At 38.9% G+C, this 26,091-nt stretch overlaps 1 protein-coding gene and 1 pseudogene across 2 annotated transcripts in view; one reads left to right on the forward strand and one right to left on the reverse strand.

The window, feature by feature from the left end:
• The window catches only part of EDA2R (ectodysplasin A2 receptor), a 107,997-nt gene that overhangs the window by 12,590 nt on the left and 69,316 nt on the right, over positions 1-26,091 (reverse strand). For both annotated transcript variants that reach the window (XM_055438004.2, XM_055438003.2), the window contains exons 3-5: positions 7,024-7,202; positions 6,372-6,457; positions 3,052-3,216 (exon numbers count right to left, since the gene is read on the reverse strand). In XM_055438004.2, the coding sequence (XP_055293979.1) occupies positions 3,052-3,216; positions 6,372-6,457; positions 7,024-7,202 (430 nt within the window). The remainder of the gene's footprint in view (positions 1-3,051; positions 3,217-6,371; positions 6,458-7,023; positions 7,203-26,091) is intronic.
• LOC129564241 (serine/arginine-rich splicing factor 10 pseudogene) lies at positions 11,651-12,325 on the forward strand (annotated as a pseudogene).

Consider the following 26,091-nt stretch of genomic DNA (forward strand, 5'->3'; position numbering starts at 1 on the left):
ACTGGGTCAGAGGAAGCCAAAAGTAGGGGCTCCTTTCAGTGGAGCAACTGGTCCTGAGCACAAAATCAGGAAATATCTGGGAACTAGTGCACTCCTTCCCATCCCTGGGAATCAGAGCACATAGAACCAGGCTGAGATGACACAGTTGAGAAACACATTTACATTGGGGTATAAGATTGGCTACCTGGTGGTAGATCAGGGAAAAAGAATCAATTTCTCCAGAGAAAGAGAATCCTTTGTGGGAAGCAGGAGTTTAACAATCTCCACTCTAGATCTGGGAATGAGCTTTATTTCCTGGTGCTATTCCTGTGTAAATGTTGTGTTATATGACAAAAGGCACTTTGCAGGTGTAATTAAGATTATGGACCTTAAACTAGGTAGATTATCCTGGATTACCCAAGTGGGTCCAATGTAATCACATGTGTCCTTATAAAGGGAATATGGAGTAAGAAGAGTCAGAGACAGTATCAAATATGTGAAATGAAAAGGACTTGACCACCATTGCTAGTTTCGAAAATGGGAAGGGGTCATAAGCCAAAGAGCAGGTGGTATATAGAAACTGGAACTGGCCCTCAGCAAGGAAATGGGACCTCAGCCCTATAATTGCAAGGAACTGAATTCTTCTATCTTTCTTAATGGTTCAGGAAGTAGATTATCTTCTGAAGCCTCCAGAAAGGGATATAACCTTGGCAACACCTTGATTTCAGCCTTGTTAGACTCTAAGTAGAGATCCAGCCAAGCTTACAAAACTTCTGATCTATGGAAATGGTAAGATAATAAATGAGTGTTATTTTAAGCTATTTACTTGCAATACTTTGGCCACCTCATGCAGAGTTGACTCATTGGAAAAGACCCTGATGCTGGGAGGGATTGGGGGCAGGAGGAGAAGGGGACAACAAAGGATGAGATAGCTGGATGGCATCACTGACTCGATGGACATGAGTTTGGGTAAATTCCGGGAGTTGGTGATGGACAGGGTGGCCTGGCATGTTGCAATTCATGGGGTCACAAAGAGTTGGACACGACTGAGTGACTGAACTGAAGTGAATTTATTATAGAAGTGATAGAAAATTAGTATGCCTTTCATGCATAAATCTGATTCAACATCAGGTTACAAACTAAGAGCCTATGTGATGTGTGTTTGTTTGATCCCTGCATTGTGGCTTTGGTTGCTTTTAATTACAACTCATTGCTGGAACTTAACACTATTTCATATAAAAATTTAGATTCTTGGCTTCTCTTGAAAATTCAGAAGGTTTTGAAACATTGAATTTTCCTACATTGTAATAAACAGCTAAAGCTGGGTGGTAGATTCCCTTTAGACCAGGGGAAGAACTATTCAGTTTGTCACAATTCCTGCTCCTCTCTATTGTACCTTATGTTGGATCCAATTCACATATTAATCTCACATATACAAGCCCAGTATGCATATAAGTCAGTGACTTCTGATAAACACCTTCCCCAAATAAGAAAATGTCTTACCCTATTTCCCCTATGGAGACCACGAGGGAGCTACCTGCCCTTGTATCCTCAGAGAAGGGTACTGCATTATTATTTTGAAGACAGAGGAGGCGGCGAGAAAGGTTACTTATTTCTCCTCTCCTAAGGCAGGGGGAGGGAAATAGCCAGTTCTCAAATGTTGCTTCATCTTCTTCCTTCTGGGCCCTGGAGCCAAAATGTTTCATTGCCCATGCCCAGGGATTGGTCAACTGCTCTTATCTGAGAAATTGGCCTCCAAGGTCAGAGACAAGATGGTTCACCCTGAGCCACAATGTTCTGGGAGACATCCGAGAGTAGAGGTGAGAGAAGCAGAGTTTTAGAAGGGTCATAAAGGGGTAAGAAGGAAATGGCAACCCACTCCAGTATTCTTTCTTGGAGAATCCCATGGACAGAGGAACCTGGCGGGCTACAGTCCATGGGGTCGTAAGAGTCAGACACGACTTAGCAACTAAACCACAAAGGGATAATAGTGTTCTCCTTGTGCCCTGCAACCCTTGGAATTCTAGATTTATCTCCACTTAAGTGGTAGAGTCAAATATATAGGCTAGGCTTTTAGAAAATCATATAGCAGGCCCTAGATCTGAACCTGTAAAAGGCAGGTCTATTTAAGTAGGATCGTTACACAGAGAGGTTGAAAAAAGTTGTGTTGCTTTGGAGCCAATATCCAGTAGACTGATGAGGAGTCCTAAGCATCTGTGTATCTATTAGAATGTATCGTCCCTTACTAAGTCAACTCCATTTACTAGCCTGGGTTCCTATTTTGGTGTTCTTGTTTAGCTCTCAGCTCCCTTGAGGGCACTGAAGGTACACCAAGCCTCATTACTCTTGATTAAAATTTTAACCCCTTGTTTGGTTTTGGCCAGCCACCATCCCACCTCACTGAAAACAGATCATGATGTTATTCCTGACTTTAAATCTCCTATGGGCTGGGCCAGACCTCTTTGGGTATCTTTACTGTCTGAGAAAAAATGTCTAATTTTGTCAATTCCTCTGGACGCTGGACTCAGTTACTCACATCTGGTATATCACTATACTGATAACCGTTGCCTGAGACCTCACTCACTTTAATTACAGTCATGTCTCATTCCAGCCAGCCTTCCTCCTTTCCTGACATGCTCCAGAATCTATACCTATTTGTAGAAATGACTAGCTAGAAAAGAACTTAGAAATTAACTCTATCATTTTAAAGGTTAAGGAGAAAGATTTAAATATTAAGGAGAAAGAAGCTGGATGACTTATCTGAAATTACACAGTGATTTAGAGGTAGATTTAGAACCTAGGTCTCCAGATGCCTTTCTCAAGGGTTTTCCCATAATGCTGTTGTCCTTTATGAACTCCCATACCTTAATGAACCAGGTCCCATAAACTCACAGGGTCACCCTCAATTATCTCTTAAGTCTTGTACCCATTGCTACCCCCAGATAGTCTACATTTGAGGCTTTTCATCACTGTAGAGAAAGTCCATTAACTCTCAATCCCAGAAAATTCCTCTATTTAGCTAGTCAGAAACTTGTTCCTGATTCATGTAATATGTGAAGCAGCTACCCTTACCACGCTGGCAATGTCTGTTGAAGAACTGCTTGCAGTAGAGGAAGAAGAGCCCCAGGAAGGCCAGGGTAAACACCACGAGCAGACTGCTCACCAGTGCAACAAGTGTGGCCTCCTGAGGGGTTACTGTAGGTACATCTGCCTTCACTAAGCTCAGCTGGAAGGCACCTGTGAGACAAGAAATTGGGGGAAGTCAGTCACTATAGGAGGTCAATAGCCATCCTGACATTGGGTCTGGACTTCCTCAAGCCAGCACCCTCTCCCTAGGGTTTTCCTCAATTAGGGCTGCTAAACTGGTTCTACTCCTTTGTAGAGCAAGGGAAAGTATACAGAACAAAGTAGAGGAACTTGAATCTATTGCTGATACGGTATAAATTAGTATAGCTACTTGAAGATTCACATATCCTATGGTCTTTCCACGTCACATCTAGTTATATAACCTAAAAAAATAGAAACAAACTAAAATGTTCATCAGGGCACAGGATAAATAAATCATGATATAATTCTATAATGTACTACCATTAGATAGCATATTAAAAAGCAGAGACATTACTTTGCCAACCAAGGTCCGTCTAGTCAAGGCTATGGTTTTTCCCGTGGTCATGTATGGATGTGAGAGTTGGACTGTGAAGAAAGCTGATCGCCAAAAAATTGATGCTTTTGAACTGTGGTGCTGGAGAAGACTCTTGAGAGTCCCTTGGACTGCAGGGAGATCCAACCAGTCCATTCTAGAGGAGATCAATCCTGGGTGTTCATTGGAAGGACTGATGCTAAAACTGAAATTCCAATACTTTGGCCACCTCATGCGACGAGTTGACTCACTGGAAAAGACTCTGATGCTGGGAAGGATTGGGGGCAGGAGGAGAAGGGGACGACAGAGAATGAGATGGCTGGATGGCATCACCAGCTCGATGGACATGAGTTTGTGTGAACTCCGGGAGTTGGTGATGGACAGGGAGGCCTGGCGTGCTGTGATTCATGGGGTCGTAAGAGTTGGACACGACTGAGCGACTGAACTGAACTGAATATTATATAGCATTTAAAATACAAGACCTATATGGTTCAATATAAATAATCCAGTGGGAAAAAGTAAATGGGAGAGTATATAGCTTGATGTCATTTATGAAAAATATTGCAAAATTTAAAAATCAGCATATATTGCCTATGAATATATATATATATTTACATGTATCAAAATATGGTTGGAGAGTATGGCAGAGTCATAATGCTCACCAGTTAGCCACATGCTTCTCTACATTTCCCATATATCTTTGTAGTAAGGCCATCAGAGTAATTCTGGCCAATGAACTGTGAGTGGGAGTAATATATGTTAACTTCAGACTGAAATAGTTAACAGCTAATATGTCTGTCTCCTCTCTCTCTTACCCTGTCCCACCAACCTGGAAGCCACATGATTTGATGCTATAGTCACAAGATGGAAGAAGACCTTTGCATAGCAAAAAGCAAACTTTTATTATATTAAACCACTGAGATTTGGGAGTTTGTTACTGTAGTATATCCTGCCAACAAGATATACACAATTTCATGTTACTGGTTGCCTTTGGGGAGGTAAAGAGAGAATGAAACTCAGAAATGACAGAAAAATGAGCTCCATTTAACCTGTGGAATCTTCGTTTTAAAAAATATCTGAAGCAAATATGTACGATTTTAAGATTTATCACAATAAACTGTGGAAAATTCTGAAAGAGATGGGAATACCAGACCACCTGACCTGCCTCTTGAGAAACCCGTATGCAGGTCAGGAAGCAACAGTTAGAACTGGACATGGAACAACAGACTGGTTCCAAATAGGAAAAGGAATATGTCAAGGCTGTATATTGTCACCCTGCCTATTTAACTTATATGCAGAGTACATTATGAGAAACGCTGGGCTGGATGAAGCACAAGTTGGAATCAAGATTGCCAGGAGAAATATCAATAACCTCAGGTATGAAGATGACACCACCCTTATGGCAGAAAGTGAAGCAGAACTACAGAGCCTCTTGATGAAAGTGAAAGAGGAGAGTGAAAAAGTTGGCTTAAAACTCAACATTCAGAAAACGAAGATCATGGCATCTGGTCCCATCACTTCATGGGAAATAGATGGGGAAACAGTGGAAACAGTGTCCGACTTTATTTTTCTGGGCTCCAAAATCACTGCAGATGGTGATTGCAGCCATGAAATTAAAAGACACTTACTCCTCGGAAGGAAAGTTATGACCAACCTAGAAAGCATATTAAAAAGCAGAGACATTACTTTGCCAACCAAGGTCTGTCTAGTCAAGTCTATGGTTTTTCCAGTGGTCATGTATGGGTGTGAGAGTTGGACTGTGAAGAAAGCTGATCACTGAAGAATTGATGGTTTTGAACTGTGGTGATGGAGAAGACTCTTGATAGTGCCTTGTACTGTGAGGAGATCCAACCAGTCCATCCTAAAGGAGATCAGTCCTCAGTATTCATTGGAAGGACTGATGTTGAAGCTGAAATTCCAATACTTTGGCCACATGATGCGAAGAGCTGACTCATTTGAAAAGACCCTGATGCTGGGAAAGATTGAGGGAAGGAGGAGTAGGGGTGGACAGAGGATGAGATGGTTGGATGGCATCACCGACTCGATGGACATGGGTTTGGGTGGACCCTGGGTGTTGGTGATGGACAAGGAGGCCTGGCACGCTGCGGTTCATGGGGTCACAAAGAGTCGGACATGACTGAGCGACTGAACTGAACTGAACTGATACTATATAACTGAATATTTTTATTTTTATATTTTTCTGGATTTAAAATATGTTTACATGTTTGAAATACTTCATGTTTTAAAAAGATATCACTCAAAAAATGTCAGTTGACATAGACAGTAGATAGACAAAAATGATAGACATATAAATGGATAGTGATATGGGTACAGACTAGATCCTAATACTTTAGCCTGTTACCAGTCCTAACCATTGTGGACTCCTATAAACTTCAAATAAATAATACACAAGTGTATAAATGTTATAATTTATAAAGTGCTTCTAACCTATTATTTCATTAGAAATAGACAAGGTATGAAGAACCTTCTTCCCACAAGGTATGAAGAACAACAATTTTCATGACTTAACATTTTTTTTTTTCAGATAAGGGAAATGAAGTTCGAGTTCCAACGATTTTTAGAAGGTTACACAGAAACTATATTGTGAAACTATTATTCAAACGTAACAGATTCCCTTGCCAATCTACCCTATAGGAAGGCGGAGGAGAGGGCAGGGGAAGACCTTACTACCCCATTTTGCTGTCATCCAGTGGATTGGGGAAGAAAGGGGAGAAGAGAACTGGATACACACACTGAACTTCAGAGGTGGGTGTCTGTTTTGTGCACGGGATACATTCTTGATCTTGTAGGCCCCCAATACGTGTCTTTTGGTAGAATCTGTGGTCAGAACAATAAGAAATAGCAAGGTGATTAAACAAGCAATGTACTTGGATTGGTCTGTCTTGAACCATAGGCAGCTACTAAGAGTCTCACCCTCTAGGAAGCCATCTCTCATTCTTACTCCTCTTGAGTTCTCTGCCTCTATGTCTTTTTCTGACTTAGAATTCCATACTCCTCATCTCTTCCCCCATTCACCAAACCCTATAGCCAAAAGAGGAACTTGTCTCACAAGAGAAGGAAACACTGCTTTGATACCAACTGCTTCCTAATTTCTTTTAGATCTACAGTGAGATTTACCTTGAAACTGGGTCTGAGCAAAGTATGCCAGCATGACAAAAAAAAAAAAAAAAGGCTGTTTACAACCCATCTATAACTGACTGTGTGCTAGGCACTTTATAGGAGGATCTTGAGAAGAAGATACTGTTTTGCCCTCATGGGAGCTTAACCTCATCATTATATGGACAGTTAGAATACTTCAACTAAGCTCTGAGAGGTAAGGGTCAGTGAGACCTCCAAGGGCTAGAGAAGGACAAGAAGAGCTTGACCTCATACAGAAGGCTCACCTGGGCAGACAGTTCCCACAGATGGCATTAGAGGTAGCTGTACAATTGGCCTTCTGGATACGATTGATGACAGCACAGGTGATGCAAGTCTGACATCTATGGTGTCCCCAGCTGCTTTTGTATCTGCGGGGAGGGCAGGCTGTGCAGTATGCATCTCCACCCTCTCCATAACCACAATCCTGTAGAGACATGTGAGTTAATAACATTACAGAAATTTTGAGAGAGGATTAGCTATGGGGCTAGTGGACACTGCATAGAGCAACATTTTACAAACTGCAAGTTGCAACGCATTACTGAATCATGACATCAATTTAAAAGGTTTCAAACAGTACTGAAAGTTGAAATAAGAGAAAATAATAACACCAAATAACAGAGTGAAGGGCATGTACTAAAGCTAGGTATTTATATCAATCATCAGAGGCAAGGTCAGTTCAGTACAGTTCACTTGCTCAATCATGTCCGACTCTTTGCGACCCCATGGACCGCAGCATGCCAGGTCTCCCTGTCCATCACTAACTCCCTGAGTTTACTCAAACTCATGTCCGTTGAGTCGGTGGTGCCATCCAATCATCTCATCCTCTGTCGTCCCCTTCTCCTTCTGCCTTCAATCTTTCCCAGCATCAGGGTCTTTTCAAATGAGTCAGCTCGTCGCATCCGGTGACCAGAGTATTGGAGTTTCAGCTTCAGCATCAGTCCTTCCAATGACTATTCAGGACTGATTTCATTTAGGATGGACTGGTTGGATCTCCTTGCAGTCCAACGGACTCTCAAGAGTCTTCTCTAACACCACAGTTCAAAAGCATCAATTCTTCTGCGCTCAGCTTTCTTTATAGTCCAACTCTCATATCCATACATGGCTATTGGAAAAACCATAGCTTTGACTAGATGGACCTTTGGTGGCAAAGAAATGTCTCTGCTTTTTAATATGCTGTCTAGGTTGGTCATAACTTTCCTTCCAAGGAGTAAGCGTCTTTTAATTTCATGGCTGTAATCAGCATCTGCAGTGACTTTGGGGCCCCAAAAGATAAAGTCTGTCACTGTTGTCACTGTTTCCACTGTTTCCCCATCTATTTCCCATGAAGTGATGGGACCAGATACCATGATCTTTGTTTTCTGAATGTTGAGCTTCAAGCCAACTTTTTCACTCTCCTCTTTCACTTTCATCAAGAGGCTCTTTAGTTCTTTGCTTTCTGCCATAAGGGTGGTGTCATCTTCATACCTGAGGTTATTGATATTTCTCCTGGCAATCTTGATTCCAGCTTGTGCTTCATCCAGCCCAGCGTTTCTCATGATGTACTCTGTATATCAGCTAAATAAGCAGGGTGATAATATACAGTCTTGACGTACTCCTTTCCTTATATGGAACCAGGCTGTTGCTCCAGGTCCCTTTCTAACTGTTGCCTCCTGATCTACATACAGGTTTCTCAAGAGGCAGGTCAGGTGGTCTGATATTTTTGTTGTGATCCACACAGTCAAAGGCTTTGGCATAGTCAATAAAGCAGAAATAGATGTTTTTCTGGAACTCTCTTGCTTTTTTGATGATCCAGTGGATGTTGGCAATTTGATCTCTCGTTCCTCTGCCTTTTCTAAAACCAGCTTGAACCTCTCAAGTTCACGGTTCACATATGGCTGAAGTCTGGCTTGGAGAATTTTGACCATCACTTTACTAGCGTGTGAGATGAGTGCAATTATGTGGTAGTTTGAACATTCTTTGGCATTGCCTTTCTTTGGGATTGGAATGAAACCCGACATTTTCCAGTCCTGTGGCCACTGCTGAGTTTTCCAGATTTGCTGGCACATTAAGTGCAGCACTTTCACAGCATCATCTTTTAGGATTTTAAATAGCTCAACTGAATTCCATCACTTCCACTAGTTTTGTTTGTAGTGATGCTTCCTAAGACCCACTTGTCTTTGCAGTCCAGGATGTCTGGCTCCAGGTGAGTGATCATGCTACTGTGATTATCTGGGTTGTGAAGATCTTTTTTTGTGTAGTTCTTCAATGTATCCTTGCCACCTCTTCTTAATAACTTCTGCTTCTGTTAGGTCTATACCATTTCTGTCCTTTATTGTGCCCATTTTTGCATAAAATGTTACCTTGGAATCTCTAATTTTCTTGAAGAGAATTCTAGTCTTTCCCATTCTATTGTTTTCCTCTATTTCTTTGCATTGATCACTGAGGAAGGCTTTCTTATCTCTCCTTGCTATTCTTTGAATCTCTGAATTCAAATGGTTGTATCTTTCATTTTCTCTCTTGCCTTTCACTTCTCTTTTCACAGATATTGGTAATGCCTCCTCAGATAACCATTTTACCTTTTTACATTTCTTATTTGGGGGATGGTCTTGATCCCTGACTCCTGTACAATGTCATGAACCTCTGTCCATAGTTCTTCAGTCACTGTGTCTATCAGATCTAATCCCTTCAATCTATTTCTCACTTCCACGGTATAATTGTAAGGGCTTTGATTTAGGTCATACCTGAATTGTCTAGTGGTTTTCCCTAATTTCTTCAATTTAAGTCTGAATTTGGCAATAAGGAGTTCATGATCTGAGCCACGGTCAGCTCCCAGTCTTGCTTTTGCTGACTGTATAGAGCTTCTCCATCTTTGGCTGCAAAGAATATAATCAATCTGATTTCGGTATTGACCATCTAGTGATGTCCATTTGTAGAGTCTTCCCTTGTGGGTAGGTAATGCTATGGTAAAAAGGCAAACTCCAAACTTCTGTGTCTCAAAAGAACAAAAATTTATTTATTTCTCATACTATTTGGCTAGCAGAGATTTCCTAGGGGCTCTGCCTTGACTACACAAGATGACAGAGGCTTCATCTTTATGGTGCTATGATTGAAGCATCAGAGAAAAGAAAATATTTTGAGCTTATCATTAGTAACTACAAAGTAAAATAAAATACAATTCTATGATGTGCCAGAGGTGGGGAGCTGGAAATATTTGACAATGAAGGTTAATTACTACCTATTCTCAGTATTATTTTATAGAACTTTTACAGATAAAATATGTAATCATATGTTAGGTTGTGGTAAAAATTTATTCCTTACATTTTATTGAAGTATATATAGTTGACACAACATTATATTAATTTCAGGGGTACAATAGTGATTCAATAATTTTTATAGCTTACACATCATACAAAGTTATTATATTAGTGACTATAATCTCTGTAAGCTAAGCCATGCCATGTGGGGCCACCCAAGATGGATGGGTCATGGTGGAGAGGTCTGACAGAATGTGGTCCACTGGAGAAGGGAATGGCAAACCACTTCAGTATACTTGCCTTGAGAACCCCATGAACAGTATCAAAAGGCAAAATGATAGGATACTGAATGAGGAATTCCCTAGGTCGGTAGGTGCCCAGTATGCTGCCGGAGATCAGTGGAGAAATAACTCTAGAAGGAATAAAGGGGTGGAGCCAAAGCAAAACAAATACCCAGTTGTGGATGTGACTGATGCTAGAAGCAAGGTCAGATGCTGTAAAGAGCAATATTGCATAGGAACCTGGAATGTTAGGTCCATGAATCAAGGCAAATTGGAAGTGGTCAAACAGGAGATGGCAAGAGTGAACGTTGACATTCTAGGAATCAGTGAACTAAAATGGACTGGAATCAGTGAATTTAACTCAGATGACTATTATATCTACTACTGTGGGCAGGAATCCCTTAGAAGAAATGGAGTAGCCATCATGGTCAACAAAAGAGTCTGAAATGCAGTACTTGGATGCAATCTTAAAAATGACAGAATGATTTCTGTTCATTTCCAAGGCAAACCATTCAATATTACAGTAATCCAAGTCTATGCCCCAACCAGTAATGCTGAAGAAGCCAAAGTTGAACAGTTCTATGAAGATCTACAAGACCTTTTAGAACTAACACCCAAGAAAGATGTCCTTTTCATTATAGGGGACTGGAATGCAAAAGTAGGAAGTCAAGAAACAGCTGGAGTAACAGGCAAATTTGGCCTTGGAGCACGGAATGAAGCAGGGCAAAGGCTAATAGAGTTTTGCCAAGAGAACGCACTGGTCATAGCAAACACCCTCTTCCAACAACACAAGAGAAGACTCTACACATGGACATCACCAGATGGTCAACACCGAAATCAGATTGATTATATTCTTTGCAGCCAAAGATGGAGAAGCTCTATACAGTTAGCAAAAACAAGACCAGGAGCTGACTGTGGCTCAGCTCATGAACTCCTTATTGCCAAATTCAGACTGAAATTGAAGAAAGGAGGGAAAACCACTAGACCATTCAGATATGACCTAAATCAAACCCCTTATGATTATACAGTGGAAGTTAGAAATAGATTTAAGGGTCTAGATCTGATCGATAGAGTGCCTGATGAACTCTGGACAGAGGTTCGTGACATTGTACAGGAGACAGGGACCAAGACTATCCCATGGAAAAGAAATGCAAAAAAGCAAAATGGCTGTCTGAGGAGGCCTTACAAATAGCTGTGAAAAGAAGAGAAGTGAAAAGTAAAGGAGGAAAGGAAAGATATAAGCATCTGAATGCAGAGTTCTAAAGAATAGCAAGAGCGTCTGAGGAGGATCCAGCGCTGAAGCTGCGGACAGTTTGCTGAGCCCGTTAGTGTTCCTGCGGAGACTTAACGCTAGCGTCATGTCCCGGTACCTGCGCCCCCTCAACACGTCTCTCTTCGTGAGGAACGTAGCAGACGACACCAGGTTTGAAGATTTACGTCGGGAATTTGGTCGTTATGGTCCTATAGTTGATGTGTATGTTCCACTTGATTTTTACACTCGCCGTCCAAGAGGATTTGCATATGTTCAATTTGAGGATGTTCGTGATGCTGAAGATGCTTTACATAATTTGGACAGAAAGTGGATTTGTGGACGCCAAATTGAAATACAGTCTGCACAGGGGATCGAAAGACTCCAAAACAGATGAAAGCCAAGGAGAGGAGGAATGTGTACAGTTCTTCACGCTATGATGATTATGACAGATACAGACGTTGTAGAAGCCGAAGTTATGACAGAAGAAGATCAAGAAGTCAGCCCTTCGATTACAACTATAGAAGATCTTATAGTCCTAGAAATAGACTGACTGGAAGACCACGGCATAGCAGAAGCCATTCCGACAATGATAGATTCAAACACTGAAATCGATCTTTTTCAAGATCTAAATCCAAATCAAGATCAAGGTCCAAGTCCCAGCCCAAGAAAGAAATGAAGGCTAAATCACGTTCTAGGTCTGCATCTCACACCAAAACTAGAGGCACCTCTAAAACAGATTCCAAAACACATTATAAGTCTGGCCCAAGATATGAAAAGGAATCAAGGAAAAAAGAACCACCTAGATCCAAATCTCAGTCAAGATCACAGTCTAGGTCTAGGTCAAAATCTAGGTCAAGGTCTTGGACTAGTCCTAAGTCCAGTGGCCACTTATAGTATAAACCATGATATTTTTAGGCATGTGTCATTCATTTACTCATAGTTCGGTTTACTTAAATTATCAGGAATACAATGTTGCAATGATGCTTAAAAACACTTGTCAGTTTTCCCTGTACCAGGCAATGGTTATAATTAAAATGATATGCTGTTGAGAAGCCACTCTTAAGAGTCCAGTTTGTTTAATGTTATGGGCAGCTACCAATTCGTGGTGTCTCTGTATATTTTTGTAAAGATTCTCATTTTTTATGCTTGAAGTATTGGTGAAAAGATGTTGGTTGACCATAATTTGCAACATTGTCTTATTAAAAATAAACTTTCATATTCATATTTGGTAGAACTGTTAACCTAGAAATGTAGCTTGCTAATACGATAGAATGATAAAAAAGTGGAGTTGCAGCCTCAGTACAACACTGACCTATTAGACACATTTAGGTTCAGGGTGGACCTTTTTGTCTTGTCAAGATGTCTAGGCCCGTGATGGTAATTTATGGCACAGTGTGGAATAGTCTTTTTGTTAACCCCCACTGTCTTGGGAAATGTCAACTGGGTTAAGTAGCATTTTCAGGCAGATTGTTTGATTGAAACAAGGAGCCTTCACTTTCCTGGTTTCTATGAAGATTTGGAACCATAAAAGCATCGGAAAAACACACCTTAAAATTTGGGCAGGTTGATGATGGCAGAAATAATTTTAAGGGGAAAAGAATGCTCTTATGTAGTTACTCTAAACTTTAAGGAGTGTTGTTAACCATAATATTGCATGGTTTTCTTAATGCTGTTAAAAGCAAGTAAAGTGTTTCAAAGGAGGTTTTGTTTGTGAGTGTGCGTAGTGTAAAAGGACTGAATTTTGATGCTTATAGCACTTGGTGTGTGCATTTGTATCAAAATATGCCCATCTCTTTATGAAGGAAGCTTGTTCTTCACACCTCAGTTTATTTAACGTGAGGCAAGTTAAAAAAAAAAAAAACACTCCCACTCTAAGTGATTCTCTGGTGCCATGAGATTTAAAATAACTTTGGAAAAAATTAATTTCAAGAAAGTCACATCTCTTGAGTTTTTGATTGATTATCAATGTAGTACCTGATAAAAATAAGAAAATAATACCCTACTCTTCATAAAAGTTTCTAAGATCTCTCTGTGAGATCATGTGGGGGCAATAAAAAGTGACTTGATACATCCAGTCTCATTTCAGAGTAAAAGCTAGCATCTTTAAAATTTTAGATTGCTTGCTTACAGGCATAAGTAAGAAATGTTGTGGGGAAACTATCCCTTTCAGAGGATTACTTTTTTCAGTTTTGGTTTTAGAGATCTAGGCCTTCTTGCCTGTAAAGAACAAAAGGTGGTTTTTAAATACGGTTTGTGGAATGTGTTTAAAGGATTGATTCTAAAACCTTTGTATATTTGATAGTATTTCTAACTCATTTCTTTACTGTTTGCAGTTAATGTTCATGTTCTGCTATGCAATCATTTATATGCACGTTTCTTTAATTTTTTTAGATTTTCCTGGATGTATAGTTTAAACAAAAAGTCTATTTAAAACTGTAGCAGTAGTTTGCAGTTCTAGCAAAGAGGAAAGTTGTGGGGTTAAACGTTGTATTTTCTTTCTTATAGAAGCTTCTAAAAAGGTATTTTTATATGTTCTTTTTAACAAATATTGTGTACAACCTTTAAAACATCAATGTTTGGATCAAAACAAGACCCAGCTAATTTTCTGCTTGCTGTAAATTAAGCAAACATGCTATAATAAAAACAAAATGAAGGAAAAAAACAACAACAACAAAGAATAGCAAGGAGAGATAAGAAAGCCTTCCTCAGTGATCAATGCAAAGAAATAGAGGAAAACAACAGAATAGGAAAGACAAGAGATCTTTTCAAGAAAATTAGAGATATCAAGGGAATATTTCATGCAAAGATGGGCTCGATAAAGGACAGAAATGGGATGGACCTAATAGAAGCAGAAGATATTAAGAAGAGGTGGCAAGAATACACAGAAGAACTGTACAAAAAAGATCTTCACGACAAAGATAATCACGATGGCGTGATCACTCACCTGGAACCAGACATCTTGGAATGTGAAGTCAAGTGGGCCTTAGAAAGCATCACGACGAACAAAGCTAGTGGAGGTGATGGAATTGCAGTTGAGCTATTTCAAATCCTGAAAGATGATGCTGTGAAAGTGCTGCACTCAATATGCCAGCAAATTTGGAAAACTCAGCAATGGCCACAGGACCGGAAAAGGTCAGTCTTCATTCCAATCCCAAAGAAAGGGAATGCCAAAGAATGCTCAAACTACCACACAATTGCACTCATCTCACACGCTAGTAAAGTCATGCTCAAAATTCTCCAAGCCAGGCTTCAGCAATATGTGAACCGTGAACTCCCAGATGTTCAAGCAGGTTTTGGAAAAGGCAGAGGCACCAGAGATCAAATTGCCAACATCTACTGGGTCATGGAGAAAGCAAGAGAGTTCCAGAAAAACATCTATTTCTGCTTCATTGATTATGCCAAAGCCTTTGACTGTGTGGATCACAATAGACTGTGGAACATTCTGAAAGAGATGGGAATACCAGACCACCTGACCTGCCTCTTGAGAAACCTGTATGCAGGTCAGGAAGCAACAGTCAGAACTGTACATGGAACAACAGACTGGTTCCAAATAGGAAAAGGAGTACGTCAAGGCTGTATATTGTCACCTAGCTTATTTAACTTATATGCAGAGTACATCATGAGGAATGCTGGGCTGCAAGAAGCACAAGCTGGAATCAAGATTGCCGGGAGAAATAACAATCACCTCAGATATGCAGATGACACTACCCTTATGACAGAAAATGAAGAGGAACTCAAAAGCCTCTTAAAAGTGAAAGAGGAGAGTGAAAAGGTTGGCTTGAAGCTCAACATTCAGAAAACGAAGATCATGGCATCTGGTCCCATCACTTCATGGGAAATAGATGGGGAAACAGTGGAAGCCGTGTCAGACTTTATTTTTTTGGGCTCCAAAATCACTGCGGATGCTGACTGCAGCCATGAAATTAAAAGATGCTTACTCCTTGGAAGGAAAGTTATGACCAGCCTAGATAGCATATTAAAAAACAGAGACATTACTTTGCCAACAAAGGTCCGTCTAGTCAAGGCTATGGTTTTTCCCGTGGTCATGTATGGATGTGAGAGTTGGACTGTGAAGACAGCTGATCGCTGAAGAATTGATGCTTTTGAACTGTGGTGCTGGAGAAGACTCTTGAGAGTCCCTTGGACTGCAAGGAGATCCAACCAGTCCATTCTAGAGGAGATCAATCCTGGGTGTTCATTGGAAGGACCGATGCTAAAGCTGAAACTGCAGTACTTTGGCCACCTCATGTGACGAGTTGACTCACTGGAAAAGACTCTGATGCTGGGAGCCATTTGGGGTAGGAGGAGACGGGGAAGACAGAGAATGAGGTGGCTGGATGGCATCACCGACTCGATGGACATGAGTTTGAGTGAACTCCGGGTGTTGGTGATGGACAGGGAGGCCTGGCGTGCTGTGGTTCATGGGGTCACTAAGAGTCGGACACGACTGAGTGACTGAACTGAACTGAATGTACATTATATCTCCGTGAGGCATTCATTTTTTAATAGGTAGTTTATATCTCTTAATTCCCTTCACCTATTTTTCCCCTACCCCTATCCTTGTCACCTCTGGTAAACAATAGTTTATTTTCTGTATCTGCGAGTCTATTTTTGTTTGGTTATACTTTTTTTATTTGTTTTTAGATCTTTTTGGATGTCACATGTAAGTGAAAACATACAGTATTTTTCTTCTCTGTGTGATTTCACCTATTACTCTACCTCTCTCCTCCCTTGAAACCACTAGCTTGTTCTCTACGTGTGTGATTCTGTCTCAGTTTTATTACAGCTATTTTTTGTTGTTTTGTTTTGTATTTTTAGATTCCACATATAAGTGAAAACATACAGCATCTGTCTTTCTCTCTGACTTATTTCACTTCACATTATACCATCTAGATGCATCCATGTTGTTGTAAATGACAAGGTTTCATTTTTATGGCTGAGTAACATTTCCTTGTATATATCTAGACTATATCTTCTTTATCCATTCATCTGTTGAAGGATACTTAGGTTGCTTCCTCATCTTGGCTATTATAAATAATGCTGCAATAAATGCTGGGGTGCATATATCTTTTGTTTTCATACCAGAAATGAATTAATGCTTTCATTTTCTGGATCAAATGGTAGTTTTCCATTGATGTATCAAGTGGTAGTTCTACTTTTAATTTTTTTGAGGAAACTTTATAGTGTTTTCTATAATGGTTGCACGAATTTACATTCCAACCAACAGTGCATGAGGGTTCTCTTTCTTTTCTACATCCTCTCCTACATTTGTTTTTTTTTTTTTGGTTTTAATTTTATTTATTTATTTATTTTTTTGCATTACAATAGTTTAATATGAACAATCAGAACTAATTAACAGTATAACAATATTTTACAACTGAAATAATTAAAATAAACTATAAAATTACTACATAAAACAGGTCTGATCTAGCTTATTTACTTTCTATAATCTCTTCAGTGCTGCAAAACCATTTATTTCTTTTTTTTTTTCATGTTTTAATAAACACTTCGTCTTTTTGTATTGCTTTTTTTTTATCACAATAATAGAAATATAACATCATATATCACTGTAAAACACATTTCCACATAAATGCTGATAAGCACAAAATATTTTTCATCATTTACATTTTAACTGTAATAATATATGGCAGAATTAAAGCTGCATCCATCATGTGTCTAACTCACCTTGCTGTAATGAATTTTTAAATGTAATGGTTTCTGTTGCAAAGTAAAATCGTACATAATGTCTAGTGACACAGTACGCTGGTGGATGGGTGGATTTGGAAAATGGAAATGCAACTTCATTTTTAATTAGATTTATAAACTTCACCACCTCTACCTCCAGCCAGCTTCCCAACCCTCCCTCCCACCACCATTATTTATTTATTTATTTATTTTTTTAAGATGAGGCTTTTAATTAATGTTTGACAGAGCTGATTCAGGTACTTCTTGTCTTTTTTATAATAGCCATTCTAACAGATATAAGATGGTATCTCATTGTGATTTTGATTTCCATTTTCCCTGATGATTAGTGATGTTGGACATCTTTTCACATGTCTATTGGCCATCTATATGTCTTCTTTAGAAAAATGTCTGTTCTGGTCCTCTGCCCATTTTTAATTGGATTATTTGTGTGACTTTTCTCTTTTTGTGGTTAATGTTATCAGTTCTTTGTATATTTTGGATATTAACCTCTTAATGTATATTTCTCTTGCAAATATATTCTCCTATCTAGTAGGTTGTCGTTTTGTTTTGTTGATGTCCTTTGCTATGCATATTACAAACAATATCACAGAAATACAAATAATCATGAATAACCATATGCCAACAAGTTGGACAACCTAGAAAAAGTAGATAAATTTCTAGGAGCATGCACTCTTCTAAGCCTGAATCTTACTCTTGTAAAAGCTAAAAAATTTTTGAATGAAGATGGTATAGAGGAGAGATGAGTGATCCAGCTGAATCTTGTCTCATGTCTGGTATTGATTCACTGTAACAATGTGACAGGCCAGCCCCTCTCCATTTCCAGGCATTAGAGTTCCCAACATCTGGAAATACTGAAATAGATGGTCTTTAAATATTCTTCAAGCTCTGACATTATAACCTAGGAACAAGGCTCCTGGGTCTTATGTCACAGCTCTTTGTCAAAGACACAACTCTATTTAACAAGGGATATTATGACTGAGTGACTGAACTGAACTGAACTGATTAGTTATTAGCTGTGAAAGAAGCTGGCTGGTTGTTTACTAAGGTCATTCTCTTTTTCTCCTCAGAATACCACTAGACAACATTTCCTAACTCCACTGCATTTCTGTAGGTCCATGTGCTTAATTTCTAACCAATGGAATACGGATGAAATGATGCATGTATCTCTCACGCCTGGCCAAACAAAAAACTCTTTTTTTTTCTTTATGCTTATTTTATAATCAGAATCTTTCTAATGTTCTTTATATTTTGATTTTCTGGTGCACAGGGACTTCCAGAGAGATGTTGGAATCAGTATATTAAAAATGACAAGGACATCAGGGAAATGGAGGAAACAGCAGCTCTAAGCTTTCATTCATTCACAGAAGTGTAGAAAGACAAACAGAAGCTGTCAGAATCAATGTTATTAGAACCCTGGAAAAGAGTCAAATGTTTACAGCAATGAAGTAAATGCTGAAATAAGAAAAAGACATTTTGAAAATGATAGGAAAACTTTATGCCATTTTTAGTTGCCTTTACTGCACCTTTCTCCCTAGCAACAGTCCTCAAGTGAAAGAAGTCTTAAAGTAGCAGCAGCCTATTTTCCTAGTGTGAAACCCTCACTGTTAGTTCCAGAGTGAATTAAACAAAAATTCTTAAAAAATTATTATGTATGTCTGTTTTAAACTATTATCTGAAGGACAGATACAAGGTTCTCTTCCCTGTTTCACTCAATTCAGAATTTAGCCTAGAAAATGGGTGGGTATTGGTTTAAAATATTTTCAAACAAAGTAATAAGCCAGAGATGCCTGGGGAAAGAAATTATGAGTGGGGACATATAATAGACTGCCTAAGAAAAAGCTGGAGAAGATTATTTGGGAAATTAGGACATTCAAAATCATCACTATATTTGGAGGGTTAGTTTAAAAAGGTACCAGCATGTCTATGGAAAGATACATGATTAGAAAAAAGTGGAAAAGACCCAAAGCTTACATGCAATACTGACCTACAGGCCAAGTGCTAGTTTGTTTAAGCATTGAAGGAGTGCTTCAGCACAGAGCCAATCTGCAAAGCCTGGCGAGATATGTGGGGGTTTTGGTTGTTATTGTTGTTGCTTGCTTTTAACTGCTGGCATTCAAGGAAATCCCTGTTAAAATATTAGCTGAATATGATCTAAATGAATACAAATTTCAGTGATCACATATAACAAGAAATACAGGTTTTGTGCAAATAGTTTTGTTACTGGGTAGGGAGAGGGTCCAAGAGGAAACTCCCTCATGGGCCTCCATTCTTGTTGAGGACACAAAGAAGAATAAGAGCTCTTACCTGTGGCGAAATCAAGTTTATTAAGGAAAGATCAGAAAGAACACCTCAAGGGAGAGGTAGGCCAAGCCAAGAGAGGTACTGGACCAGGAATGATGAAGTATTGGGGATTTTAATGGTAGGACATTTACACATTTATTTAGGTGGGCATGAACTGACAATTTTGATTGATAGTTGCAAGTTACATAAAACAGGTTCTATTGTGCATATCTCTCCCATAATTCAGTCTGTTGTAATAAGACGTATGTATGCCTTCAATGCAGGAGACCTGGGTTTGATCCCTGGGTTGGGAAGATCCCCTGGAGGATGGCATGGCAACCCACTCCAGTATTCTTGCCTGGCGAATCCCCGTGGACAGAGGTGTCTGGCGGGCTACAGTCCATAGGGTCACAAAGAGTCAAACGTGACTAAGCAACTAAACAGATGGCACATGTATGTATAGAGTATTTATGAACCCTTAATAGATTGCCAGGAGAAATATCAATAACCTCAGATATGCAGACGACACCACCCTTATTGCAGAAAGTGAAGAGGAACTAAAAAACCACTTGACTAAAGTGAAAGAGGAGAGTGAAAAAAGTTGGCTTAAAGCTCACCATTCAGAATACTAAGATCATGGCATCTGGTCCCACCACTTTATGGAAAATAGATGGGGAAACAGTGGCTGACTTTATTTTTCTGGGCTCCAAAATCACTGCAGATGCTGATTGCAGCCATGAAATTAAAAGATGCTTACTCCTTGGAAGGAAAGTTATGACCAACCTAGACAGCATATTAAAAAGCAGAGACATTACTTTGCCAACAAAGGTCCGTCTAGTCAAGGCTATGGTTTTTCCAGTGGTCATGTATGGATGTAAGAGTTGGACTATAAAGAAAGCTGAGCACAGAAGAATAGATGTTTTTGAACTGTGGTGTTGGAGAAGACTCTTGAGAGTCCCTTGGACTGCAAGGAGATCCAACCAGTCCATCTTAAAGGAGATCAGTCCTGGGTATTCATTGGAAGGACTGATGTTGAAGCTGAAAATCCAATACTTTGGCCACCTGATGCAAAGAGCTGACTCATTTGAAAAGACCTTGATGCTGGGAAAGATTGAGGGCAGGAGGAGAAGGGGACGACGGAGGAGATAGTTGGATGGCATCACTGACTCAATGGACATGGGTTTGGGTGGACTTCGGGAGTTGGTGATGGACAGGGAGGCCTGGTATAATAGTTGGACACAACTGAGCAACTGAATTGAACTTAACTGAATGGGTTCCCAGCTGCCTAAGGTCACAGCTGTGTATCAAGTGGGCATGTACCAGACCTGGAGAAGCCCTATGGTTAGTTTGTATCCACTGTGTGCCTAGGGAGCATACACTGGAGTTGGAAAGGTCTCCGTGGTTATTTTGTACCATATCTGTGAGTTCTCCTTGGCTGCATTGGGGCGTGTCTGGGGTAGGATTTAGAGATCAGTTTGCATCCTTTTCAGCTAGACCACCCCTCATTGCTCATGCCTATCTTCCTACCTAACAGTTTGGTTAAAACTCCTACACAAATGGACTACTATAGCCATCATCAAATAAAGTAACAACTGGAAACAGTTAACAATGGGGAAGGGGGAGAATCTGATTCCCAGATTTACCACATTATAATTAAAAACAGTGGCCAGTTTTTAAAAGTGACAACAAAAAACACAAGGCATAAAAAAAAAAAAAACAGGAATGTATGAACCATTTAAAGTAACAAATAAAGTTGACAGAAACTGTTCCTGAGGAAGTCCAGACATCAGACTTACTAGACAAAGACGGAAGATTACTTTCTTAAATGTGTTCAAAGAAAAACATGGAAAAACAGAGACAAAGAATTAAAGAATATAAGGAAATAAATGTATGAACAAAATGGGACTATCAATAAAGAAAAATTGCAAAAAGGAACAAAACAGAAATACTAGAATTGAAAAATAAAATAACTGAAATAAAAAATTCACTAGAAGATTTCAACAGCTGATCTGAGCAGGTTTAAGAAAAAATGAGCAAACCTGAAACCTGACAGTTGAAAGTATAAAGTCGGAGGAGCAGAAATTTAAAAATAATGAAAAAAGCAAAGAAAACCTGAGAGACACCATCAAGTGGGCCAATATACACATTATTGGAGACCCAGAAGTAAGAGAGAGAGAGAGAGAGAGAGAAGCAGAAAAAAAAATTGAATAAATAATGACTAAAATTTCTCAAGATTGAGAAAAGACATGAATAACACATTCGCCATGCTCAACAAACATCAAGCTGGAAAAACTCAAAAAGATTCATATTGAGACATAAACAGATGTAAATAGTCAAAGACAAAATGAAAATCTTGAAGCAGAAGGAGAGAAACAATTTGTCTAGTACAAGGGATCCTCAATAAATTCAAAGTTGATATCTTTTCAGAATCTGTGGAAACTTGAAGAAAATAAGATGACACACTTAAGTGTCCAAACTGTTAGTGTGTAGGAATGCATTCCTATACACTAAAAATGAGAAAACAGAAAGAGAAATTAAGGAAAGAATTCCATTCACCACTGCAAAAGAAAGAATAAAATACTTAGGAATAAATCAACCTAAAGAAACAAAAGACCGATGTATAGAAAACTATAAAACACTGATGAAAGAAATAAAAGATGACACAAATAGATGGAGAAATATACCATGTTCATGGATCAGAAGAATCAATATAGTGAAAATGAATATATTACCCAAAATAATCTATAGATTCAGTGCAATCCCTATCTAGCTACCAACGGTATTTTTCAGAGAACTAGAACAAATAATTTCACAATTTGTATGGGAATACAAAAACCTCGAATAGCCAAAGCAATCTTGAGAAAGAAGAATGGAACTGGAGGAATCGATCTGACTGACTTTAGACTATTCTACAAAGCTACAGTCATCAAGACAGTATGTTACTGACACAAAGCCAGGAATATACATCAATGGAACAAAATAGAAAGCCCAGAGATCAATCCATGTACCTATGGACACCTTAACTTTGACAAAAGAGGCAAAAATATACAATGGAGAAAAGACAATCTCTTTAACAAGTGGTGCTGGGAAAACCGGTCAGCCACTTGCAAAAGAATGAAACTAGAACACTTTCTAATACCATACACAAAAATAAACTCAAAATGGACTAAAGATCTAAATTTAAGACCAGAAACTATAACACTCCTAGAAGAAAACATAGGCAAAACACTCTCCGACATAAATCACAGCAGGATCCTCTATGACCCACCTCCCAGAATATTGGAAATAAAAGCAAAAATAAACAAATGGGACCTAATTAAACATAAAAGCTTTTGCACAATGAAGGAAACTATAAGCAATGTGAAAAGACAGCCTTCAGAATGGGAGAAAATAATAGCAAATGAAGCAAATGCCAAATAATTAGTCTTAAAAATATACAAGCAGCTTATGCAGCTCTATACCAGAAAAAAAAAAAACCCAATCAAAAAATGGGCTCAAGAACTAAACAGACATTTCTCCAAAAAGACATACAGATGGCTAAGAAACTCATGAAAAGATGCTCAACATCACTCATTATCAGAGAAATGCAAATCAAAACCACAATGAGGTACCATCTCACACGGGTCAGAATGGTTGTGATCAAAAAGTCTACAAACAATAAATACTGGAGAGGGTGTGGAGAAAAGGGAACCCTTTTACACTATTGGTGGGAATGCAAACTAGTACAGCCACTATGGAGAACAGTGTGGAGATTCCTTAAACCACTGGAAATAGAACTGCCATATGACCCAGAAATCCCACTGCTGGGCATACACACGAAGGAAACCAGAACTGAAAGTGGCACGTGTAACCCAATGTTCATCACAGCACTGTTTATGATAGCTAGGACATGGAAGCAACCTAGATGTCTATTGACAGATAAATGGATAAGAAAGCTGTGGTACATATACACAATGGAATATTACTGAGCTATTAAAAAGAATGCATTTGAATCAGTACTTATGAGGTGGCTGAAACTGGAACCTATTATGCAGAGTGAAGTAAGCCAGAAAGAAAAACACCAATACAGTATACTAACGCATATATATGGAATTTAGAAAGATGATAACAATGGCCCTTTATGTGAGACAGTGAAAGAGACACAGAGATAAAGAATAGACTTTTGGTCTCTATGGGAGAAGGCGAGGGTGGGATGATTTGAGAGAATAGCATTGAAGCATGTATATTACCATATGTGAAATAGATAGCCAGTCCAGGTTCAATGCATGATACTAGGCACTCAAGGCCGGTGCACTGGGATGACCCTGAGGGATGGGATGGGGAGGGAGGTGGGAGGGGGGTTCAGGATGGGGGACACATATACACCCATGGCTGAGGGGTTCAGGATGGGGGACACATATACACCCATGGCTGATTCATGTCAGTGTGTGGCAAAAACCACTAGAATATTGTAAAGTAATTAGCCTCCAGTTAAAATAAATAAATTAAAAAATAAATAAAAGAAATAAACTTTATACCAAGAAGTTTATACCCTGAAAAAAATCCTTCAAAAGTGAGGGAAAGGGGCTTCCCTGCCAGTCCAGTGGTTAAGACTTCGCCTTCCAATGCAGGGGGCGTGGGCTTGATCCCTGGTCAGGGAGCTAAGATCCCACATGCCACATAGCCAAAAAATCAAAACATAAAACGGAAGCAATATTGTAACAAATTGAATAAAGACTTTTTAAAAATGATCCACATTAAAAAAAAAAAGACTTTAAAAATATGAGTGAGAAATTAAAACATCCCTAGATAAAGAAAAGAGGCTAACAGTGTTTGATAATATTAGAGTAGGATTTTAATAAATGCTAAAGGTAATTCTTCACATTAAAATGAAAGGACAATTTTTCGTAACAGATAAAAGCAAAAGTAACAAAAATAGCACAAAAGAAGGTGATATCAAACTGTACAAGAGCAGTTTTTGCATGCTATTGAAGTTATCAATAAGTTGGTATCAATTCAAACTACATTGTTAAAATTTATTATGTAACATATGAAATAACTAATAAGGACCAACTGTATAGCACGGGTAACTCTATTCAATATTCTGTAATGGCCTATATAGGGAAATAATCTAACAAAAGGGGATATGCTGCTGCTGCTGCTAAGTCGCGCCAGTCGTGTCTGACTCTGTGAGACCCCATAGATGGCAGCCCAATAGGCTCCTCTGTCCATGGGGTTTTCCAGGCAAGAGTACTGGAGTGGGGTGCCATTGCCTTCTCTGCAACAAATCCTTAGAGAAGATAATAAAAAGGAAGCAGGGGAAACCTAAAAAACAAATCTAAAACAATTAACAAAATAGCATTAAGACATAAATATCAGTGATTACCTTAAGTGTAAATGGATTAAATGCTCCAACCAAAAGATACAGACTGGCTGAATAGATACAAAAACAAGATATATATATATATATCTTGCTGATATATATATATATATATATATATATATATATATATATATATGCTGTCTATAAGAGACACACTTCAAATCTAAGGACACACACAGACTGAATGTGAGGGGTTGAAAAAAGGTATTCTATGCAAATGGAAATCAAAAGAAAGCTGCAGTAGCAGCACTTATATGAGAAAAAAAAGGACTTTATTTTTTAATTTTTATAATGTCTTGGTTTCTGCCATACAACAATGCAAATCACGTGTAATTGTACATACATCCACTCCCTCTCTCCCTTCCCTCCTTTTCCCCATCCCAACCCTTGAAGTCGTCACAGAGCACCAGATTGGGTTCACCAGCTATCCATTTTAAACCTGATAGAGTATATATATTGATGCTACTTTCTCCATTCCTCCCACTTTCACCTTGCCCCACTGTATCCACAAGTTCATTTTCTACATCTGCCTTTCCATGCCTTCCCTGCAAATACGTTCATCAATACCATTTTCTCAGATTTCATATATTTGTGTTAATATACTATAGTTGTGTTTCTCTTTCTGATTCACTTCATTCTGTACAACATGTTCTGGATTCATCCACCTCACTAAAACTGACTCAAATTCATTCCTTTTGATGACTGAGTAATATTTCATTGCATATATGTACCACACTTTCCTTATCCATTCATCTGTCATTGGACATCTAGGTTGCTTCTATGCCCTGGCTACTGTAAATAATGTTGCTATGAACATTGGGGTGAAAAGTGAAAATGAAGTTACTCAGTCGTGTTCGAGTCCTGAGGTGTCTTTTTCAATTATGGCATTCTCAGAGTATATGCCCAGTATTGGGGTTGCTGGGTCATATGGTAGATTTATTCTTAGTTATTTATGGAATCTCCATATAGTTCTTCATAATGGCTGTATCAATTTACATTCCCACCAGCAGTGTAGGAGAGTCCCCTTTTCTCCACATCCTCCCCAGCATTTATTATTTGTAGATTTTTTTATGAGAGCCATTCTGACTGCTGTGAGGTACGGTGATAACTCATTGTAGTTTTGATTTGTATTTCTCTAATAATTAGAGTGCTGAGTACATTTTCATGTGTTTACTGCCCATCTGTATGTCTTCTTTTCA

The sequence above is a fragment of the Moschus berezovskii genome, chromosome X (assembly GCF_049115385.1).
Source record: "Moschus berezovskii isolate FMDL1 chromosome X, NW_MosBer_1.0, whole genome shotgun sequence".
NCBI lineage: Eukaryota > Metazoa > Chordata > Mammalia > Artiodactyla > Moschidae > Moschus > Moschus berezovskii.